Raw genomic sequence first — 20,698 nt, 5'->3', positions numbered from 1 at the left:
TGTGTGCAATCCCTTCACAAAAGGCGCAGTGACGGGACGCTGGAAAAGTAGCGCGCCGTGCGCGAGGGTTCATTGTACAAAAAGAAAAAAGAGATTGCGGAGGACGAGGGAACAAAATAACTTTCCTATAGGGACGCATTTTGGGAACTGCGCTGGCTGCTCGGGGATATCGTATACAAATATTGACTCACCCGATCCGCACGTTCCTTGCAAAGAGAGCCGCTCACTGATTGGACGTCGGGCGAACAGATTTATATTTATTACTTTGTTATCAGTTATGTTTACTGGCAAAAGATTTATGTTGTCTGAAGTGAATGCCCGAGCAAGAGGGGCCCCTGAGAGCCGACAACTGCTGCACTGCCACCTGCATGACCTATCCTGATATGTGCTGTCCACCAGCTCCTGAGTGCGCATAACAGTATAGAATAGCCTTTAAAAGGGCAACTTTCGATATTATTAGAAGTCTCCATGAATAAATCCCTGACATGTTATAATTAGGGATGCACCGATACTGATACTAGTATGTCGAGTATTTGGGCGAGCACTCATACTAGCCCAAATGCTCCAATGCCTAGCCCGGTACTTCCGGAATCAGGAAGCTGGGCAGCGCGCCATTACACGCTGCCCGGTTTCCTGATTGGTCTGAAAGCTGGCCAATCAGTAAGCTGGGTGCCGTGTAATAATGCGGCACCCGGCTTTCTGATTGGCCGGGAGCTGGCTTCATGCTCCTCGTCACCTCATGACGAGAGAGCATGAAGCCGGCTTCCCCGCCAATCAGGAAGCTGGGCACTGTGTCATTATGTGGCGCCCGGCTTCCTGATTGGCCAGCTTCCGAACCAATCAGGAAGCCGGGCAGCGTGTCATTACAATGTCATCAGTCTGCTGCAGGCAGGAGGAAGCATTTCCCCTCCCCCAGTGATCAGACTGTACCTTTGTAGCAAGTCACAAGGTGAGAGGCTGCAGCAGGGGCTGATCTGTGTCAGATATTTGTGAGCGCGGCCATGAACTGCAGAGACCTACATGATTGTGTCATCTCTGAGTTGGCATCTCAGTCCAGGAAGTAGATGGTAACCCTGGGTGATACCTCAACAAAGATGGCGCCGTCCTTGAAGAGAGAAAAGCAGATGAGGGGCATCGTCAGGAAGAGTACTGTGATCTCTATGAGATGGAATAAATACTTGAAAATGTTACACATTACATAGTACACACAAACTTAAAGTGCATCAACCATAACAAAGAACTTCTTTTATCTGGTCACTTTTGGTCTTTTAAACAATTGGAAGCATTTTTTTTTATATCTACCCCATAAGTGCTAACAAAATGCCTGTTGATCCTGCCAGAAATCTTGTGAGATTGTAACTTCCTTTGCTCCCTATCTCTGCTGACTGTTATCAGTTAGCCTTGCTCCCATTTCTCTCTATCGACTACAGAACACCCCCCTCTTTGAGAAAGGAAGAGGTATTGTGTAGCCCTAACACACATCTTGTCCTAGGGTGACAACGCTGCTCCGACATAGATACAGTACGATGAGTCAGGAGGTTGTCACTCCAGGCCAAGAAATGTGTTAGTGGCAGGATCATTAAAGGGGAAAAGCCTTTAAAAAAAACCGAATGCAGCCACCACATTGGACTGGAAATCTGCAACATATTACATTTTTCTTCCTGAGTTTAGATACTTTAACATGAAATATATACATGATGCTAATTCCACATTGAAAGAAAGACAAAGACCTTGGGTGTTAACCCTCTGTGCCACCATTAAAGAGATTTCCCACCACTTCCTGTAAAGACAGGAAGTGATGGGAAATCTCTTCAAATGGTCAGAGACAAAAGCACATTTTTGTTAAATGTAATAAATCTCCAGAACCTTACTTCATAAACAGTACACGGTGCTATTCAGCCGCTGGCCACCAGAGGGCGCTCCTCACGACCCTTCCCTCACAGCGCCGCTCCTTCCAACCACAAAGTCTCCCGCGACCTGGAAATACTCGCTGTCCGAACTCGGAGCACAATGCCGATTGGACAGAGGTCAAAGCGGCAGCCAATGAGAGGCGCGGATTGCAGGGATGTGGAATGCTGATGTGTGATACCGGCTTCCGGCCTTCCAGTCATCCATCCACAGGGGAGAGAAGGTTTCCATCATGCCGTACTACCGAGCCTGGGAGGAGTTCACCCGGGCCGCCGAGAAGCTCTACCAGGCCGATCCCATGAAGGTGAGGGATCAGGGTCCGGTGTCTCCATGAGAGCAGCTGTGTGTTACATCCTGGTGTGGCTGGGATTTGTAGTTGTCTGCACAGGCAGACTGTGCTTCCAATACAGGCTTCAGTATGCCCTATGTATCCAGAGGGACTACAACTCCCAGCAGCCCTTCGTATAAGATAAACTGACACTTGTAGTTCTGTATACCACAGGCTGTGCTTCCAATATAGGCCCCAGCATCATCTGTGTTTCCAGAGGAACTATAATTCTCAGCATCTGTGTATATTCTAACCTAGTGAGATTGGGACTTGTAGTTCTGTATACAGGCAGTCTGTGCTTTCAATACAGGCCCTTGGATGCCCTGTGTATCTAGAGGGACTACAACACCCAGCAGCCTGCTAACATTTTATCCTGGGACCTCTACTGTATACTACAGGCCGTGCTCCCAATAGAGGCCCCTGATCTGTGTATTCAGAGGAACTACAACTCCCAGTAGCCCTTTTGTATGATATAACCTGACACTTGTAGTACCATATACAACAGGCTGTGCTTTCAATACCGGCCCTCAGATGCCCAGTGTATCCAGAGGGACTACAACTCCCAGCAGCCTGTGAATATTATAACCCGGGATTTGTAGTTCTGTATACTATATAGGCTGTTCTTCCAATAGAGGCCCCAGTATGACCTGTGTATCCAGGGGAACTATAACTTCCAGCATCCCTTTTTTAGAATCTGGTGAGGCTGTATACTGGCAGGCTGGTCTTCTATAGCAATCCTCAGCATGTCCTGTGTATCCAGAGGAACTACAGTTCCCAGCAGCTGTGTGTGTTTATATCCTGGTTAGGCTGAGGCATCTGTATACTACAGGCTGCGCTTTCGAAACAGGCCTTGATATGCCTTGTGTATCCAGAGGGACTACAGATCCCAGCATCCCTGTGTATATATTGTAACTTGGTCATCTTTAAAGTACGATGTGTTGCAGCGATAACGCGCTTTTCTCATAAAAGGCGGTGTCGCTGAAAGAGCTCCTATTTAATGCTGGAGCTTTTAGGTCGACTGGGCTCGTACAACGTAAGTATTCTATTTCCTCTGCTAGGGATTGGCAAGTGCCACCTACAGCCTCCCATAGAAGTCTATGACTCGTGTATGGTCCAATGTTACAGGAAGCCGATCCAGGGCAGTGATGTGTAGCTGACGCTGGAGTGAGTGCATATAGACAGGAAGTGGCTAAGGGAGGAGATCATCAGCACTGAGATGGGTGAAAACAGGCTATTATGGGGGGAAACGTACGATACACAGGGCTTGAGCAAACGACATGTCATCCTGTAGGGTTTACATTAGAGATCTCCCGATACCAGTTTTTCAAGACTAAGTACAAGTACTTCCCCTCAGGTACTTGCCGATACCAATTACCGATACTTTTCCTTAAAGGGACATGTGAAATTTTTTCTAAAACAATACAGACAAATAATTTTAGGGCAGTTTCTCACCAGGGCTGCGTACAGAATCTGGACGCAACCTGGTGACATCTGGACTCCAGATCCCACCAGGCTGCATACTGAATCTGTACGCAGCCCTGCTGACATATGTAGTCCAGATCTCACCAGGGCTGCTTATTGCGTCTCTCCAGCGCTGCTTATTGCGTCTCTCCACGGCTCTGACAGGTGCTGTGCTGCACATCCAGCATCCCCAACCCCTCCTAGAGCGCTTCTTCTTTAGCCCGATCTACGGGCGCATAGTGAGCCGAACAGAGCGGGTGCCGGTCTCGTGCCCGCTCCGAGGCTGTATTCAAGGTGTGGGGCTGCCTCGAGCTATGCCTGCACCTTGAATCAGGAGGAGGAGATGTGGGACCTGGCAGGCAGTGTTAAAGACAGCTACTGCCAGGTCCCCGGAAGGCCGCTTCAGGACCCCACGAGCGCGGGACCCGACGCGGCCGATCCGATTGAAAAATTTAAAGGGCCGGTATCGGCCGTCAGCATCGGGGCATTTTCACCAGTACAAGTACTGGTGAAAATGCCATGTATCGGACCCGATACCGATATTAGTATCGGGACATCCCTAGTTTCCATGTATTTTATACTGTCAGACTCTGCTTCCCATATAGGCCACATCGTGCCCTGCCATCAGCACAACAGAACTCTGTACGTTTCTTCAATTTGTTAAGGGTGGCTTCATTGCTCTTCCATAGAGTGGAGCCACCCCAAGACAGGGAGTGTGCTACTGGCAGGATCAACAGGTGAAAATAAAGGAAAAAAGCCTAAAAAAATGAAAACTACTGCAGCCACCACATGTAAGGACTTGTAAGTTGCAGTGTATGACATGTTAGATGCACTTCAAGGGCTGATTCACACCGGATGCTTTGGGGCTGCGCTGGCCGCTTTTTCCAGCACGTCCCCCAACGCTAGACAAGTCAATTTGCCTTATTTCAAATGGCCGTTTACATCATCACAAAACACTGTTATTTTTTCAGCTTGTGACATTTCAATAAAGTTCTAACAAAAAAAAAAAGGTGATCAATGCAATGTGCCAGGGTCAGCGCAGCAGCTTCGCGTTGTAGTGTGACTGCTGGTGCGGATTGTCCCTTAGGCCTGGTTCACACCTGAACGTTTTGTAGCGCGTTCAGCGTTTGACGAACGCTCTACAAAACGCTCAAACATCTAAATCCCATTGTATTCAATGGGTCTGGTTCACACCTTGCCGTATTTCCGCCCGCCCGAACGCGATACAAAACGGCCTACGCCCAAAGAAGTACATGTACTTCTTTGGGGCGTTTTGGTCTCGCGTTTCCATTGGGATACAGCCAAGTAGCCCACGGAAATGCGCGTTTGTTGCGGTAAAAACGCGTGACGCGAACCGTGCGACAAACGCACATATGCAATATGTCTAGGTGTGAACCCAGCCGTAACCAAGCCTTAGTTCAGCTCTGTGTGTGCCCCATTCACATCACAAGTCGGCCGTACGAATACGGAACCGCGCTAAACATAAAACCCGATGCATTTTAATGTGTATTGCTCGGACAATTGCAGGGACTGTGCGTCCAAGCACAAAATCTCGGGGCAGATTTCGCACGTTCACGGCTATAGTAAGCTGAAAACGAGCTGAATCTGTGCAGTTGTAGAGATTTTAGCGTGTTCCGCGCGGCACGAAATGGAGGCTTAGACCGGAAGTGATGTAATACACATTGCTTCCATTTTCAGTGATCGGAGGGGAGCTCAGCCGCTGGAAGTATGCTGATCTCCCTCAGATTGAAGTACTCAGACCAACTGTGCCAGTCCCAGACCTGTGCGGGATAGCTGGCAGCGGTGAGGGGGATACACTCCACAGCGCAAGCGTTCAGGAGCCTCTGTAGTCACCCAAACGCTTAAATTGTGACAACTATTGCCGCTGAACCCGCCGTGATTTGGATATAACCTCTTCAGCTTGACACCATTTATATACTTATGGAGGCCCTAAAGCGGTAATGATTATATGCAGAATGGGGTGGGGGGCGTTGGTTGATGTTTGTGCAATTCGAGTTCAGATTTAAGTTCCAAGCCTTTTCATGACTTTTCTTTATTACATGGAGATGTATTAAACTTAAGTCCCAGCAAACCTTGTTACACAATAGGGGTGTGTGTGCCTCTGAAGCTAGGGCTTGTAGTTCCATATACTGACATGTTTTTGCATACCATGTCCGCCCGCATCCACAACAGCCCAGGTTCTGCTGTGACATCAGGAACCAGCTGTATCTTTTTGATTCTGTAGCCAAGCCACAAGTTCCCTCCAACACTCAGGTGGCAATCAGAGGTGCCCATTTTTGTAAAGCACCCAAGTGTATTACCATGCATTGTAGAATGCTGCAGCATGAGCGCATTTTCTTAGTGCACTGAGGTGCTATTTAAACTTATTTGGCAATATTGTGTACACTATATTGCCAAAAGTATTGGGACGCCGGCCTTTACACGCACATGAACTTTAATGGCATCCCAGTCTTAGTCTGTAGTGTTCAATATTGAGTTGGCCCGCCCTTTGCAGCTATAAGAGCTTCAACTCTTCTGGGAAGGCGTCCACAAGGTTTAGGAGTGTGTCTATGGGAATGTTTGACCATTCTTCCAGAAGAGCATTTGTGAGGTCAGGTCATGTTGAAGGCCGGGCTCGCAGTCTTCGCTCTAATTCATCCCAAAGACGTTCTATCGGGTTGAGGTCAGGACTTTGTGCCGGCCAGTCAAGTTCCTCCACCCCAAACTCACTCATCCATGTCTTTATGGACCTTGCTTTGTGCACTGGTGGGCAGTCATGTTGGAACAGGAAGGGGCCATCCCCAAACTGTTCCCACAAAGTTGGGAGCATGAAATTGTCCAAAATGTCTTGGTATGCTGATGCCTTAAGAGTTCCCTTCACTGGAACCAAGCCCAACCCCTGAGAAACACCCCCACACCATAATCCCCCCTCCACCAAACTTTAGACTTCGCACAATGCAGTCAGGCAAGTACTGTTCTCCTGGCAACCGCCAAACCCAGACACGTCCATCGGATTGCCACACAGGGAAGCTTGATTAGTCACTCCAGAGAACACGTCTCCACTTCTCTAGAGTCCAGTGGCGGCGTGCTTTACACCACCGCATTCCACGCTTTGCATTGCACTTGGTGATGTGCGGCTTGGATGCAGCTGCTCGGCCATGGAAACCCATTCCATGAATCTCTCTCCGCACTGTTATACCAATCTGAAGGCCACATGAAGTTTGGAGGTCTGTAGCTATTGATTCTGCAGACAGTTGGCGACTTCTGCGCACTGTGCGCTTCAGCATGCGCTGACCCCGCTCTGTCATTTTATGTGGCCTACCACTTCCGGGCTGAGTTGCTGTTGTTCCCAGTTGCTTCCGCTTTGTTATAATCCCAGTAACAGGTGACCGCGGAATATTTAGTAGCCAGGAAATTTCACAGATGGACTTATTGCACAGGTGGCAACCTATCACGGTACCATGCTTGTAGTCACTGAGCTTCTGAGAGCGACCCATTCCCTCACAAATGTTTGTAGGGGCTTCTGCATGCCGAGGTGCTTGATGTTATACATCGGAATCCAATGATTTGGAGGGATGTCCCAATACTTTTGGCAATACAGTGTATGTTACTGCAATGCGGTAAGGCCTCTAAAGGAAACTTTTTGGTAAAAGAAATAAGCATGACATCATTTATGATCTCCCTCTAAAAATACTACTTGTCTGGTCCTTCACACCCATCCACTAGCTGCTGTACTTTTTAAAATGAATGACCAAAACAAGTTGGCCGATCAGAGCTTTTTCACTGGTTCCATGCTTATTCTGGCTGGACCGTGGTTACATCAGACAGGAAGTGAGAAATGGGAACACAGATGGCGACACAAGCTGTTGGCCGGATACATTTTCACTACTTTTAGCCTTTGTTTTAATAACGGAATTCTGCTGCTCGTGGATTCTATTTTCTCTGGAACTCGTATATCACATCTAGCAATGATCACTGAGATGAGGATATACAGCGGGATCTCTTGGGGCGGTGTATACAACTTCTCTCAACATAAGGTGATGGTGCACATCTCTTTTCCAGTAGCAATAAAAAGATGACTGGGGGGGATCTCACCTTCCCTTACTCTACTAGAGAAAAGCTTTTTTTTTGTCTGTGCTGTTGTTGATTTTCCCTTAGGCCCCATTCTCACTGAGCGGATTTCCGCCACGATATCACGCATTTTTGCCACGTGATATCGCGAGAAGTCGCCGGCCAATGCTTTTCAATGAAGCTGTCTTCATGTACAGCTTAATGTCGCGATCGCAAGTCGCTTCTACAGGAACCTTTTTTGGGAAGATTTTGCGTGATTTTTCTTTTTTTAATGCAGCCCGACAGTGAAGGTCACGCTATCATCGCCCCGAAAGTCGCGCTATCCCGGCCGCGCGGATCCACTCCAAAAGGTATGTCGCTTAGTGTGAATGGGGCCTTAGCCCTTGTTCACACGGGTGAAGGGATGGGAAAAACAGCCAGTTGATCCACTTTTTACTGCGCCAACCCCCCCCCAACAAAAAAAAACCTAATGTGGCGGCCGCTCGGGTTTGTACACATGCCATAGCAATTCTTATACAGCATGTTGCATTTGGCAGGTGGTGCCGCTTGCCGAACATGATCATGCTACCGCGTGCCAACTGTGTGCGCTCGGTCCCTTGTGTATCCCTGATCTGCTTACTTGTTTTGGGATGTTTTTAAAGGGGCCAGTGGCTAAGTATGGGGGACCAGACAACTAGGTTTTTCAAAGGGAGGTCAGAAATTATGTCCTGCTAGCGCTGAATACTGAAAAATGGCCTGGATGGGAAGGGGGTTTAACACCGCGGATGTCAACTGGTTAAAGCAAAAATCTGGTGGGAATAAATTCTACCTCCACGCTGCAAGGGTTAAGTGCTCGTTTGTGTCGAGGTTAAAAAAAAAAGTTATACTCATTGGATCGTTGGAGCCATCCGGCTCTTAGACCAGTCCCTTCCTCCTTGCTCCCCCTCCACTGCAGCCGTCTAGGGATCCTCATCATATTCTATACAGTGCATAGGACGTGAGGATGCCGTGCGACATATCATCTCTGCAGGAGAAGAGGAGACTGGGGTGAGGGTTCGGTGTCGCAGCCGTCCAGACCCCCCCCCCCGGATTTCTGGTTTAAGAAAAGGTTCCATGAGGGCCCATTCACCGCAATCATTTGGCGGTATTACAAAATCCTAATTAGGATTTAAAAAAAAAACAGGTATTCCAAAGGCAGAGTATCTCCTCCTGAGAGCCTGCAAACCACCGCTCAACCGCACTCCGATAAACAATCCACCGCAGATCGCGTTTCAGAGAACGGTAAAAATCTGCCATGAACGAGGCCTTCCTTCCTGTCTGTACATGGTGCCTCAGGTTGGATTGGAGTGGTAGCTATGGGGCCATTGTGCTGCTTTCAGAACATTGTACTCTTTGCAATACTCTATAATGCTGCAGGTGACTCGGTGCTTGCTTTAGCCACTCATTGAGCTGTTTGGCTGGAGTTCTCTCTAACTGGTTCTGTTGAGTAGTGAATTCGGATCTTTGATGCCATTCCTGCTGCCTCTCTCCTCCAATTCCCCCACCCCCCCAAATGGTGTCACCCTTTGCTCCCAGCTCTGTATGCACGATTGACGGTGTCTGCTGGGCTGTAATGGGATCGGAAAGGCCACAGAAAAGCAGGCAGCAGAACACAAGGCTAATCTCACTGTACATTATTTTTAGACTGATTAAAATGATCCGGTTGCTATGGAGACCCGAGCGTATATTACTATGAACCCTGCGAGGCTTTGTGGCTTACCGTGGATTTATATTGCTCAGCGGCCAGAGGGTTAAAATGGCTTATAGGAGCCAGCATCCCATAAACTTTGCCTCAACCCTGCTCAGGATCCGCATATTTTAAAACAAATCGGTGTCTGGTGGAGAGCTGCTGATTTAACATCTGTGGCCTGACACCCTGATAACTTTTGTGACTGCGTCTTGGTTCAGAAATACTCGGCTATGTAAGCAGTGATGTGCAGAATCTGATCGAGTTCCTGTGATGGACTACAATCTTAGCTTTAGGTCTCGTTCACACCTAGGCGTATTGCATATGCGCGTCTGTCGCCGCGTTTCCGAAGGCTTCTTGGCTGTATCCCAATGGAAACGCACAACAAAACGGCCCAAAGTAGTACATGTACCTTTTCAGGCGTGGGCCGTTTTGTAGCGCGTTAGGAACGGGCGGAAATACGCCAAGGTGGGAACGAGACCATTGAATACAATGGGATTTATATTTTTGAGCGTTTTGTAGCGCGTTCTACGCTCGACGAACGCTCTACAAAACGATCGCGCTACAAAACGTTCAGGTGTGAACGAGGGCTTAGTGTACTAATTTTGTATTGAGATTGTAGTCCATCACGGGAGTGAGCTTGGAGCGGTGACTACTTCACAACGCACACAGGGACCATGGGGAACAAACGTAGCCCCCCTCTAGAAGTGTCAGCTCCAATTCAGAGATGATTTGAGGATCTACAGCCGAGTGATACACAAATAAGAAACCTTTTTGTTAGTAGTAAAGGTGGCCATAAACTGTGAGAATTTTGGCCAGTTTTTGAACCACTCTTTTGGCCGGCATCCCTCGATCAGTTGATCAGTGGAACCGGTCGGAGACTGCAAGCAGAGCTGGCAGCAAATGAGCTCCAGGCTCTGTTTGAGTATTTTGACAGCGGCTGCTGTCAGAATATATTAAAAAAAAAAAAACCCAGCAGGGATTCCTCTATCAACATGCTCGTAGTGTTGATGAAGGGATCTGTTCTATTGGTTTTTGTTCAGCCGACGGGTGTATGACCAGCTTTAGGGAACCTAAATGCATTTTTAAGATGTAACTCCTAAGTTCAGTGTCAATGGCCACACACATACTGGGCGAATGTCGTTTGAGTCCTGCTGACCCAGTTGGGATCCACTTGTTTGACAGAAGCTGATTTTTCATTCCTTTGAGGAAGGAGCTGGTTATTGGGTAAAATATTCCCCTCACTTCCAGTCCCACAGACACAACAGTAAGTTAGTGGAAATCTTGAGGACTTCAGGACAAATAGAGAGGATAAATCTTCTCAATGGGGACCACCTGGCAATAAAACACTTGTAAGTATTGGCAGAAGGAGGAGTGGGATATAAAGAGAACCTGTCACTTTGTCCTGGATCGGCAAAAATGTATGCATATCACTTCTGGGTCAGTGACTTAGATGGTTTACTAGGATGGCTAGGCAACTATGTGGCTATGGCAGCTGCCATGTTCCTTTCAGGACATCCTTTTTCTTTAATGCTGTGAATATGTGCTGTCTCCACTGATTCAGGGCTGTTCCAGGATTTCCATAAAGTCTAAAAATATCTCCTTTCCTAGAGGCATGCTGTGCCCGTGTTCAGGAGCATCTTGTCGTGTTACATGCCTGCTACCCGTCCCGAATGATAATTTCTCAGTTTTTCTAGCCCCAGTCTAAGAGCCAGGTAATAAAATATTCATCGGAAGTCTCGTGTACGTGGCGGGGGGATATTTTGGCATTAAGGCTCTCTCCCGGCTCTCCGACGCGCTCCCTTTCTGTCTCTCTCATAAATTTATGTTGGAGGTGTTAATGGCTTGTCGCTTCAATTAAGCTGCCTTGTGAAGATGCTCTCGTTCTGTTGCCTGATGGGCCCTGGGCTGTTAAATGGGATAAAGTGCAAACGCTGCAACAAGCGATCTTCATGAGGACAGGCGGTGGTCGGTGCGCAGGGGGTGTTCTTGGCACCAGCCGGGCTCCCTGTGCGTGCAGCCATGTCTGACCCGAGTCGTTTTGTCTTCATGCTCTGCCGATTTGACATTTACATGTCCCAAGTGTTGCGCCAGGCTGGTGACTGCGGGCCGCTGGTTCACGCAAGTGAATAATCTTGTACAGTGCCATGAGCTATGTCTAACAAGGATCTTGGCTGATGCGTTTAAAGGAAAATGTATCTCTTTTTTTTTTATTTTATTTTTAGTAAGCTCAAACCCTAAGTGCATGACCTTTATTTGCTAAAGCACTATGGGGGGAATTTATCAAAACTGGAGCAAACAGAAGCTGGAGCAGTTGCCCATGGCAACCAATCAGCATCTCTCTTCAGTTTGCCCAGGTAAGATTTGAAAATGAGAGAGAGAGATAGAAGCTGATTGGCTGCAGTGCAAATCTGCTCCAGATTTTGTCTGTTCCAGTTTTGTTTAATTCCCCCCTGTGTGTCTTCAACAGGAGTCATGGTTCTTCTCCAACCTCTTTTAACCACTTCCTGTTTACATGCACTTGCTCCAGCGTCTGCTGCACATCATTGCTCTGGACTGGCCACCCGACAGTGACAACAGTGGACCACGCTTGCGCCATGTATGTGGGTGCATGTGACAGGGTGACAACGCAGGAGCACAATTGGGAGACAGCTGTTGCAGCATAACAGGAAGTGCCTTAACAAGGACCTTCATGGCAGGTTTGATGCAGCACTAGGAAGCCAAGGCTGCATATGTAATAATAAAGATGGCTGCTTCTGTGCACATTTGTGACTACAAATTATATGCACAAATATAGTTTCTAAATTAAAGTGACTCCTTCATGGGGGGGGTTAAAACTGTTGCTTGTGTAAAGTGCAGGCACTTCAAGGTGTTCATACCTGCAGCAGCCTCCACAGGTAAAGCTCCAAAACTATGCCAGTGTTGTCACTTATGCTAAGTCCCGCCGCCCACTCGTTCCAATTGGCTCCTCATTTCAGCACTCTGGGAAGTGGCATAGCTTGCTTGTCAGAATGGCTTGGATGTGGCCGGAGGGTTGGGGTAGCTGCTGCAGGTGCAGACACCTATTGAAAAGAGTCCACATTTAAACTGGAACAGGCAACTCACAAGGATCTTTATTTGAACCCCTTAACATTCCATTAATAAGTGGTACATATGATCTGTTGTTGTTACCTGCAGGTTCGAGTGGTGCTAAAGTACAGACACTGCGATGGCAGCTTGCGTATAAAAGTCACAGATGACGTTGTGGTAAGTTGTCTTTTTGTGCCAGAATGCCATATATATTAGCCACATTTCCATTGCCTTAGGACATCAAGGGTGGGCCTGCCCTCTCATCACGTGACCGCTCTCATACCCCACAGTATTCATAATAAGTGAACGCACATTAGCCATACAACATACATCATCTGAGGCTGGCTTACAAAGTGCATGAAATAAACAAGAGCAGGGATAAATGGCAAGTGTACTACTGGATTGTGAGCCTGCTTGGATCGCTATCACACACATTCGCTTAATGCCTAGAGCCCATTGCACTCCTAACCAATGAGTCAATATGGGCAGGTGGGTGTTACAGTCATCAACAGATGGCACTGCTCAATGTAGAAAGAATAATCGTCACCAGCACTGCAAAATCAATGATTCATATATGTCTTTGATATCATGATATCGCACAATAGCGATGTTTCGAGGCCACATAAGGTCCCCCTTTATCAGGCAAAGCAATCAAGCAGTGACTGCATCAATAATGACGTATTCTTCATTGATTTTGGAGTGTCTGTGATCATTATTCTTTTCACACGTTTGTTGCATAGAGGGTGGTTCTAGTTTGCTGTGTGCATTGAACATTAAGGCCCTATTCACACAGGAGGCAAGGCGTGGCAGAGTGAATGCTGCATTTACAGTGGCCAGCAGCAACGGGTGTCAGATCTGTACTTTGTACAGGAGAGTGGCCGGTGCAGCCGCTGTTTACATGTAGCAGCTCATCCGATGCAGATTATAGCCTCTGACTGACCCAGGACACTTGTTGAGTCCAGAGACAACGCTTTTGTGCAGTTTCTGGCCACACCATTATTTGGGTCAGTTTGTATGCAGCCATAGCATAGAATACAGCGGCGTTTAGCCGCCTCTGAACGCAGCCGACTATCTGCCCCAGATCGTCCCTCTTAAAGGGGCCTTTAATAATGTTACGGTTATACATACTGTTCCTCGAAGGTGCATTTGAGACAACAAACACTTTTTAAAAATAACTTCTGATATAATGTGACCATCTCTTTAAGCAGTGCATACAGCCAAGCAAAAGCGCATATAATTAAACTCTAAATGATATGTCATCACATTTAAAAAAAATTGTGTGTGTGAGTATTTGCCATTGGCAACTCCTTTCCAAGCACCAATGGATGGTGTCTAGTGTCTTTTACTACCTAAGATGAACGCATGAGCAGTAAAATACTCCCATGTAAAGTTCAGTGATGCTTTTTATAAATGAAACTCTACATCTAGCCAGTAGGACAGGAAGTGGGGGACAAATCTTTGTAAGGATTCATGTTGAAGGGCTCTTTAGCCAAAAATCTGTGGTAACATAACGCAAACTATTCCAGTGAAGTATGTCCACTTATGGCATGTTACCTCACATAAAGCTTGCCAGCAAAAGATTTTTTTTAAATGTGACGGAATGCAACAGAAGGAAATCAGAAGCTACAATTGCAGATCAGCGGACCCTCCGTTGGCCTGCGAGTACCTTCCGATTTTGGTGTGAGAAATAACGGGAGCGCTAACTTGCCTACCAGTTGTAAAAAGCTGGTCTTAGGTTTTGGGTCATGTGACAGGAAGCTGGCATCCACAATGCAGAGTGGACTCATTTTAGGCCTGGTTCTCACCTAGGAGTTATTAAGCAGTTTGAAAAGCGCTTTTAACTGCCCATGATTTTCAATGGCCCTGGTTTATACCTGAGCAGAAAAACACCAAACGCCTGAAAAGATACAGGGGCAGTTAAAAGTTTGCCCCATAGACTTAATCGGAGATGGCCAAAAATGCGCAATGGAAGCACGTTGCACATTTTCGTGAGTGGTTTTGGGCGTATAAACCCCCTCTGAGCAAATATTTTGTCTGGCCGCGGTAGGGCACGGATAAGGGAGAGTTTGACAGCTCATAAACCATTGCCCACAATGGTTTATGAGCTGCCAATCAAAACGCGCGGCTTCATGTATGCATGTTAAAACGCACATACAAATATGGCCAAGGCGCAAATAACCACATGCTGCTAACGCACGTATATACGGTGCCGTCTAGGTGTGAACCCAGCTTTAATGAGGAATCTACTGATGTCAGCTGCTCAGTGCACTGCTGCTGTGGGTCATGTGACCAAGCACCGCAGAACAATGAATCTGTTTAAAGGTAATTTTAAGTTCCCTCCCCCCCCCAAAACCAAATCGGGTCCTGCAGCCCTCCAGTTTCAAAATGTGTGACCTGCATCCGCAGTGCGTATCTTAGAATGCATTGGGATTTGCTCCCTGAGATCCCCCTATTGTATTATTCGAAGGGCGTGCGCCCAAGTCCTGAGCAGTGTTCTGTACCCACACGTCCTGCAGCTTGCCAACACCTAGTGCCACAGATTTGCACAAGTGACAGGTCCCCTTTATTGGAAGCATTCCGCGCTCTCCTCCTTATTGTACAGATCTGTGACGTGCTCCTTTTTTCTTTTCCGTCTCTTCCAGTGTTTGCTGTACAGCACAGACCAGGCTCAAGACGTAAAGAAGATCGAGAAATTCCACAGTCAGCTGATGCGGCTCATGGTTGCCAGGGAATCCCGCAGTGCCGCCATGGAAACAGACTGAGTGTCCGGATAGGACAATCCTGACCGTACAGATATTATTTTTTTTTTTTTCTTTTATGTCCATCAAGACAGAGAAATGACTTTAATAGAAAAAGGAGCCGGTATTTAAGCTTGCCAAACAATGCTTAGTACTTTTTTATTTTCGGAAGAGCTATGCTTTCGTGTGAAAGCTTCTATTTATTATTGAAGATGGAAGAACATATTTGATTTCTCCTGCCGACGTCTCACTCTCCTACAGAATTTACACTCGGGCAGCATGTAAATATGAAAGTTTTTTTTTTTTTTTTTTAATTTTCCCGCGGGGCGCGTTAAAATATAAAAGTTTTTTTTTTTTTTTTTTTCTTTAAGGATCCAGAGAAATTGTCATTAACATCTGTTGAAAGTCATCTGCCTCAGTGTTTCACCTCCATTTTATTTGGCAAAACTATTAAAGGGTATTTAATCTGTTTTTGATTTTCTTGCACCCCGATTTCTTGTACTATGGTATTGTACTATGGTATGTATGCAGCCCTTCATTTGATAGCTATGTTTGTGTATTTAACAGCCCCGGAATTGCTTTTTATTAACCCTTGCAGTGGAGCTATTCCAAGACCGCAAGGGTTAACTTTAATGTTTGTCTAGGGTAGTGTTTCTCAACCTCTCTAGGGCCGGGACCCCTTGGTAACATACGGTAAAATTTAGGGATGACGCGGCTGCTGCAGCGACATGTGGCGGGAGAACTGACACTGCTGCGCTAGGAGAGGGCTGAGGAGGAGTCTCACCTAGCACAGCAGAAATCACACAGCGACCCACAGGTTGAGAACCGCTGGTGTACACCGTCAGAATAAAAAAAAAAGACCATCATAGGAATGCATAGCTAGATTCCTATTGGCTATTTCACTTTGCACTAGCCAATAGCAAATATTGCACCCGCCCTCTGCTGCTGTCAATCACTGCTGCTGTCAATCACTGCTGCTGTCAATCACTAGAACTTCAGGTCCCCCTCTGCTGATTGGCAGCAGCAGAGGCTGGGTGCAATAGCTAGTTTGCTATTGGCTATTGCAAAGTGAAATAGCCAATAGGAATCTAGATATGCATTCCTATGGTGGTCTTTTTTTCTTTTTTTTTCTGACTTCCGGCGGCCCCTGATGAGAAAAAAAAAAAACGATCGCAGGGAACGGTTTATTCTGCTCGATTGAGCAGAGTAAACCTTTCCGGGAGAAAGTGTTTCTCTCCCGGGCGGCCGGGAGCCGCTATCTAGTAGCGATACAAGAGTACTCTGCTAAATTGCTCTTGCCCTCACAATTTATAGTTTAACAGGATACAAGGGGTGTTGACCGTCCCCAGGCAAAATGAAGGTATACGTGACCTGTTTGCAGTTTAGATGTAGGATTAATTATCAGTACATAATTTATGTGCCATCATTATCTGGACACGAGGAATTCTTAAAAACAGGAAAAGTGACCCTTCTTTGGACAACAACTAGAGCAGCATTGCCTTGGGCAAAGTACTCAATGAATAGGTGCAGATAAGAGACAAGAATGACAAAAAGTATTCCACACTTCCACCATACCCCGAGGCCTTTTTGCACTGTAAAATCATTATACAGCGCAATAATTTACAACCAGCTATAGAGGAATACAACAAATCCCAGCCAGCAATAATACATTATACAGCGGCGCAATGCAGGCAGAATACCACCAGCTATAGAGGAATACAACAAATCCCAGCACATGCATTATACTATAATGTATTTTTGCTGGACCGAACCGTACCAAGTGGGGGCGGGGGGGGTAATAGCTAGTTTGCTATTGGCTATTGCAAAGTGAAATAGCCAATAGGAATCTAGATATGCATTCCTATGGTGGTCTTTTTTTCTTTTTTTTTCTGACTTCCGGCGGCCCCTGATGAGAAAAAAAAAAAACGATCGCAGGGAACGGTTTATTCTGCTCGATTGAGCAGAGTAAACCTTTCCGGGAGAAAGTGTTTCTCTCCCGGGCGGCCGGGAGCCGCTATCTAGTAGCGATACAAGAGTACTCTGCTAAATTGCTCTTGCCCTCACAATTTATAGTTTAACAGGATACAAGGGGTGTTGACCGTCCCCAGGCAAAATGAAGGTATACGTGACCTGTTTGCAGTTTAGATGTTAACAGGATACAAGGGGCGTTGACCGTCCCCAGGCAACACGAAGGTATACGTGACCTGTTTGCAGTTTAGATTTAGGATTAATTATCAGTACATAATTTATGTGCCATCATTATCTGGACACGAGGAATTCTTAAAAACAGGAAAAGTGACCCTTCTTTGGACAACAACTAGAGCAGCATTGCCTTGGGCAAAGTACTCAATGAATAGGTGCAGATAAGAGACAAGAATGACAAAAAGTATTCCACACTTCCACCATACCCCGAGGCCTTCTCCTCACTCAAAGCCCATCCCCAAGGACACCTTACTGGAATGTAGAAAGTTTGGTCTTCCTTTGGAATAGTTCAAAAGTTCATGCAGGTAAATGTTGGTGAATCCTTGATGCAAAAGTTAAAGGAGAACTATGGGGTCAGGGTTTTTCCCCATAGTTCTCCTTAGGGTAACGGGAGGACACAAACTAGCGTCCTCCCATCACTCTAAGCTATACAGCTCGCGGTATACTGAGACGCCGCAGCTGAAGTGGATCCTGACAATTGTGCCGGGATCCGCCCAGCTGCGTGAGTGACAGCTGGCTCTGCCTATGTAGAGGCAGAGCCAGCTGTACCCTCCCCCGTCCGTTCCGCCAGTCAGCGCTGGAGGATCGGAGGGGGGAATCCAGCCCCTCCCCTGTCACGGCAGAGAGCTGTGAGAGAACGCCGGTATGTGTTCGCTCACTTCCCAATCTACTGAGCCGACCTGTGACAGTCTCATTGTCACAGGTCGGCTAGAACTATGAGGGGAGTGAAAAGCACTCCCCTCATAGTTCTCCTTTAACCACCTCCGGGCCGCAGGGAACGGTTTATTCTGCTCGATTGAGCAGAGTAAACCTTTCCGGGAGAAAGTGTTTCTCTCCCGGGCGGCCGGGAGCCGCTATCTAGTAGCGGGAGACTCCTGGGTGACCCCTGGCAAATCGTCATTCGACCCCCAGGTTGAGAACTGCTGGTCTAGGGAATTAAAGGAGAACTTATGAGGTGAGTGAAAATCACTCATGACAAACAGTTTTCTTTAACTCTTGGCGCTAATGGCTGCCAGCTGAACGATCTACTTGCTGTTGCATAATCAAAGTTTTCAACAGTTTATCACAGTTTTTCACACAGACTTGAGGGGCTGCTCATCCAAGGCTCTGGGGCTTCCACCACGAACATAGAAAACAAAAGGGAACAGAGCGCCACCTCCGTGTGTAAAATAGTTTATTAAAACAAGGGCTAAATGTACTCAAAGCCTGATGAAAACGTTTGCTTGTAACAACAAACAAGAGGCCACACCCCTTCATGAGGATTCTGATGAAGGGGGCTCACCCCTGAAACGTGTCGATCTTGGCTGACTGCGGCCGGTGATGTGACAGGAGGCAACCGTGGTACATAGTCGGGGCGATACCATGTTGGGTTAACAGACAGTGTGGCCTCTTGTTTGTTGTTAAAGCCTGATAAACGTTTGCTTGTGAGTACATTTATCCCTTGTTTTAATAAACTATTTTACACACGGAGGTGGTGCTCTGTTCCCTTTTTGTTTTGAAAATCCCTCATCCTCATAGTTAGAGCCGACGTGCGACAATGAAACTGTCACACGTCGACTCAATTGATGGGGAAGTGAGGGAACACACCGTCGCTCGCTCACTTCTCGATCATCTCCCTGCAGAGAGCCGTGACTGAGTCACCGCTCCCCACAGGGATTCCCCCCTCTGATCCCCCAGAGCTGACTGGAGGAACGAATGTGGGAGGGGGTGGGCAGAGCCAGCTGTCACTCATGCAGCTGGGTGGATCTCAATAGCATTGTTAGGATCCGTCCCGGCTGTGGCGGTCTCAGTATACCGCGAGTGGCAGCGCGCCATATCCTGAGCTTTGGGTCACAGGAGGATGCTAGTATATGTCCTGCCGTGACCCTTAAGGCCTGGTTCACACCTGGGCGTTTTACAGCGCTGATCGACGCGCTGTAAAATGCCCAGCAAGTAAAATCCCATTATTTCCTATGAGCATGGTTCCCACCTGGACGTATTTCAGCGCGTAGGAACACGCTGAAAAAAGCCCTATGGCCAAAGTAGTACAGGAGCTTCTTTTGGGGTGTATTTTCTGCGTGTATCCATTAGGATACAGCTGGATAGTCCTCGTAAACGCATGTTTGTCACACGTTTTGACCGCAAATTGCGGTAAAAACGCATGTCAAACGCGCATATTACGAACGCCCAAGTGTGAACCCAGCCTAAGAGAACTATTGGGAAAAACACTTACAACATAGTTCTCTTTTAAATAATAAAAAAAAAAGTTATACGTACCTGATCCTCGGAGGCGTCCCACTGTCACAGCGCTCTCACCAGCCTCTCTCCTCCTATGCTCCAGCGATGCTCATCAGCGTTCTCACATCCTATACACTGTATAGAGTGTGATGACTCGGGGGACCTTAGACCACTGCAGGGGGAGAGATGGTCTTGAAAGAAGAAGCCGGCCTGGAGAATTGGGCGAGTATAAATTTCTTATTTTAGTCCCTAGATAAAAACAAGCAGTTAACCCTTAGAGTGTGAGGCTAGCTCCACTGGAAGGGTTAATAAAACAATTTGGCTACACAAATACCAACCATTCCATTGGGATGTAGGTGTTTAAACGGAATCTGTTGTCATACAATATGGCCAAACGTTTGTGGACACCTTGTTGTCAACCCAGGACGAGACTCCGAGTTCTTTTATGAATAGGTGAATAGGTGAATGTATTGACTGTACAGCAATATTGGGGAGATACAAGCAGGGCAGCCTTCAGAAATTTCGGGGCCCCTTACACAGCTTTAGGCCGGGGCCCCCCTCCCCGCACCGCCGCCATGCTGAGCCAGTCAGTCAAACATATATAATCCAGCCCCTCCCCTGTCACGGCAGAGAGCTGTGACAGGATCGAGAAGTGAGCGAACGCCGGTATTTGTTCACTCACCTCCCGATCTACTGAGCCGACCTGTGACTAGTCTCACTAGTCGGCTAGAACTAGGAGGTGAGTGAAAAGCACTCATCTCATAGTTCTCCTTTAATGCAGGCATAGGATGATAAAACTCAAAACAAGATGGAGCCAAGTAAGGTGCAATCTTGCACCCACAACCTGATCATCACACCTCTATGACTTTGTTGGTCATCGCCTTCCCCAAATATGGAAGTTAATAAGGAAATGCTGTCCTTTGCAAGCTAGAGGACCCTGGGAAGATTTCCTACACGGTTTTGAAGTGTGTCTGGAGAGGGAGGGGGAGGGGGGGGGGT

At 47.2% G+C, this 20,698-nt stretch overlaps 1 protein-coding gene across 1 annotated transcript; it reads left to right on the top strand.

Annotated features, from left to right (window-relative positions):
* Positions 1-2,063: 2,063 nt before the first annotated feature.
* On the top strand, positions 2,064-15,404 carry SRP9 (signal recognition particle 9). The gene is made up of 3 exons (XM_018556511.1): positions 2,064-2,212; positions 12,651-12,719; positions 15,185-15,404. Exons 1-3 carry the CDS (start codon positions 2,141-2,143, stop codon positions 15,302-15,304), a joined length of 261 nt encoding a protein of 86 aa, XP_018412013.1. The 5' UTR covers positions 2,064-2,140; the 3' UTR covers positions 15,305-15,404.
* Positions 15,405-20,698: the final 5,294 nt, after the last annotated feature.

The sequence above is a fragment of the Nanorana parkeri genome, unplaced genomic scaffold, assembly GCF_000935625.1.
Source record: "Nanorana parkeri isolate BGI_ZX_2015 unplaced genomic scaffold, ASM93562v1 scaffold240, whole genome shotgun sequence".
Lineage (NCBI taxonomy): Eukaryota > Metazoa > Chordata > Amphibia > Anura > Dicroglossidae > Nanorana > Nanorana parkeri.
The sequence above is the reverse complement of the archived record's forward strand: the minus strand, read 5'-3'. Positions and strand labels throughout refer to the sequence as shown.

Coding starts and splice junctions, on each gene's coding strand:
- SRP9 (XM_018556511.1), top strand. CDS start 2,141: ATGCCGTACTACCGAGCCTGGGAGGAGTTCACCCGGGCCGCCGAGAAG. Junction 2,213..12,650: donor ACCAGGCCGATCCCATGAAG/GTGAGGGATCAG, acceptor TGTTACCTGCAG/GTTCGAGTGGTGCTAAAGTA. Junction 12,720..15,184: donor AAGTCACAGATGACGTTGTG/GTAAGTTGTCTT, acceptor CGTCTCTTCCAG/TGTTTGCTGTACAGCACAGA.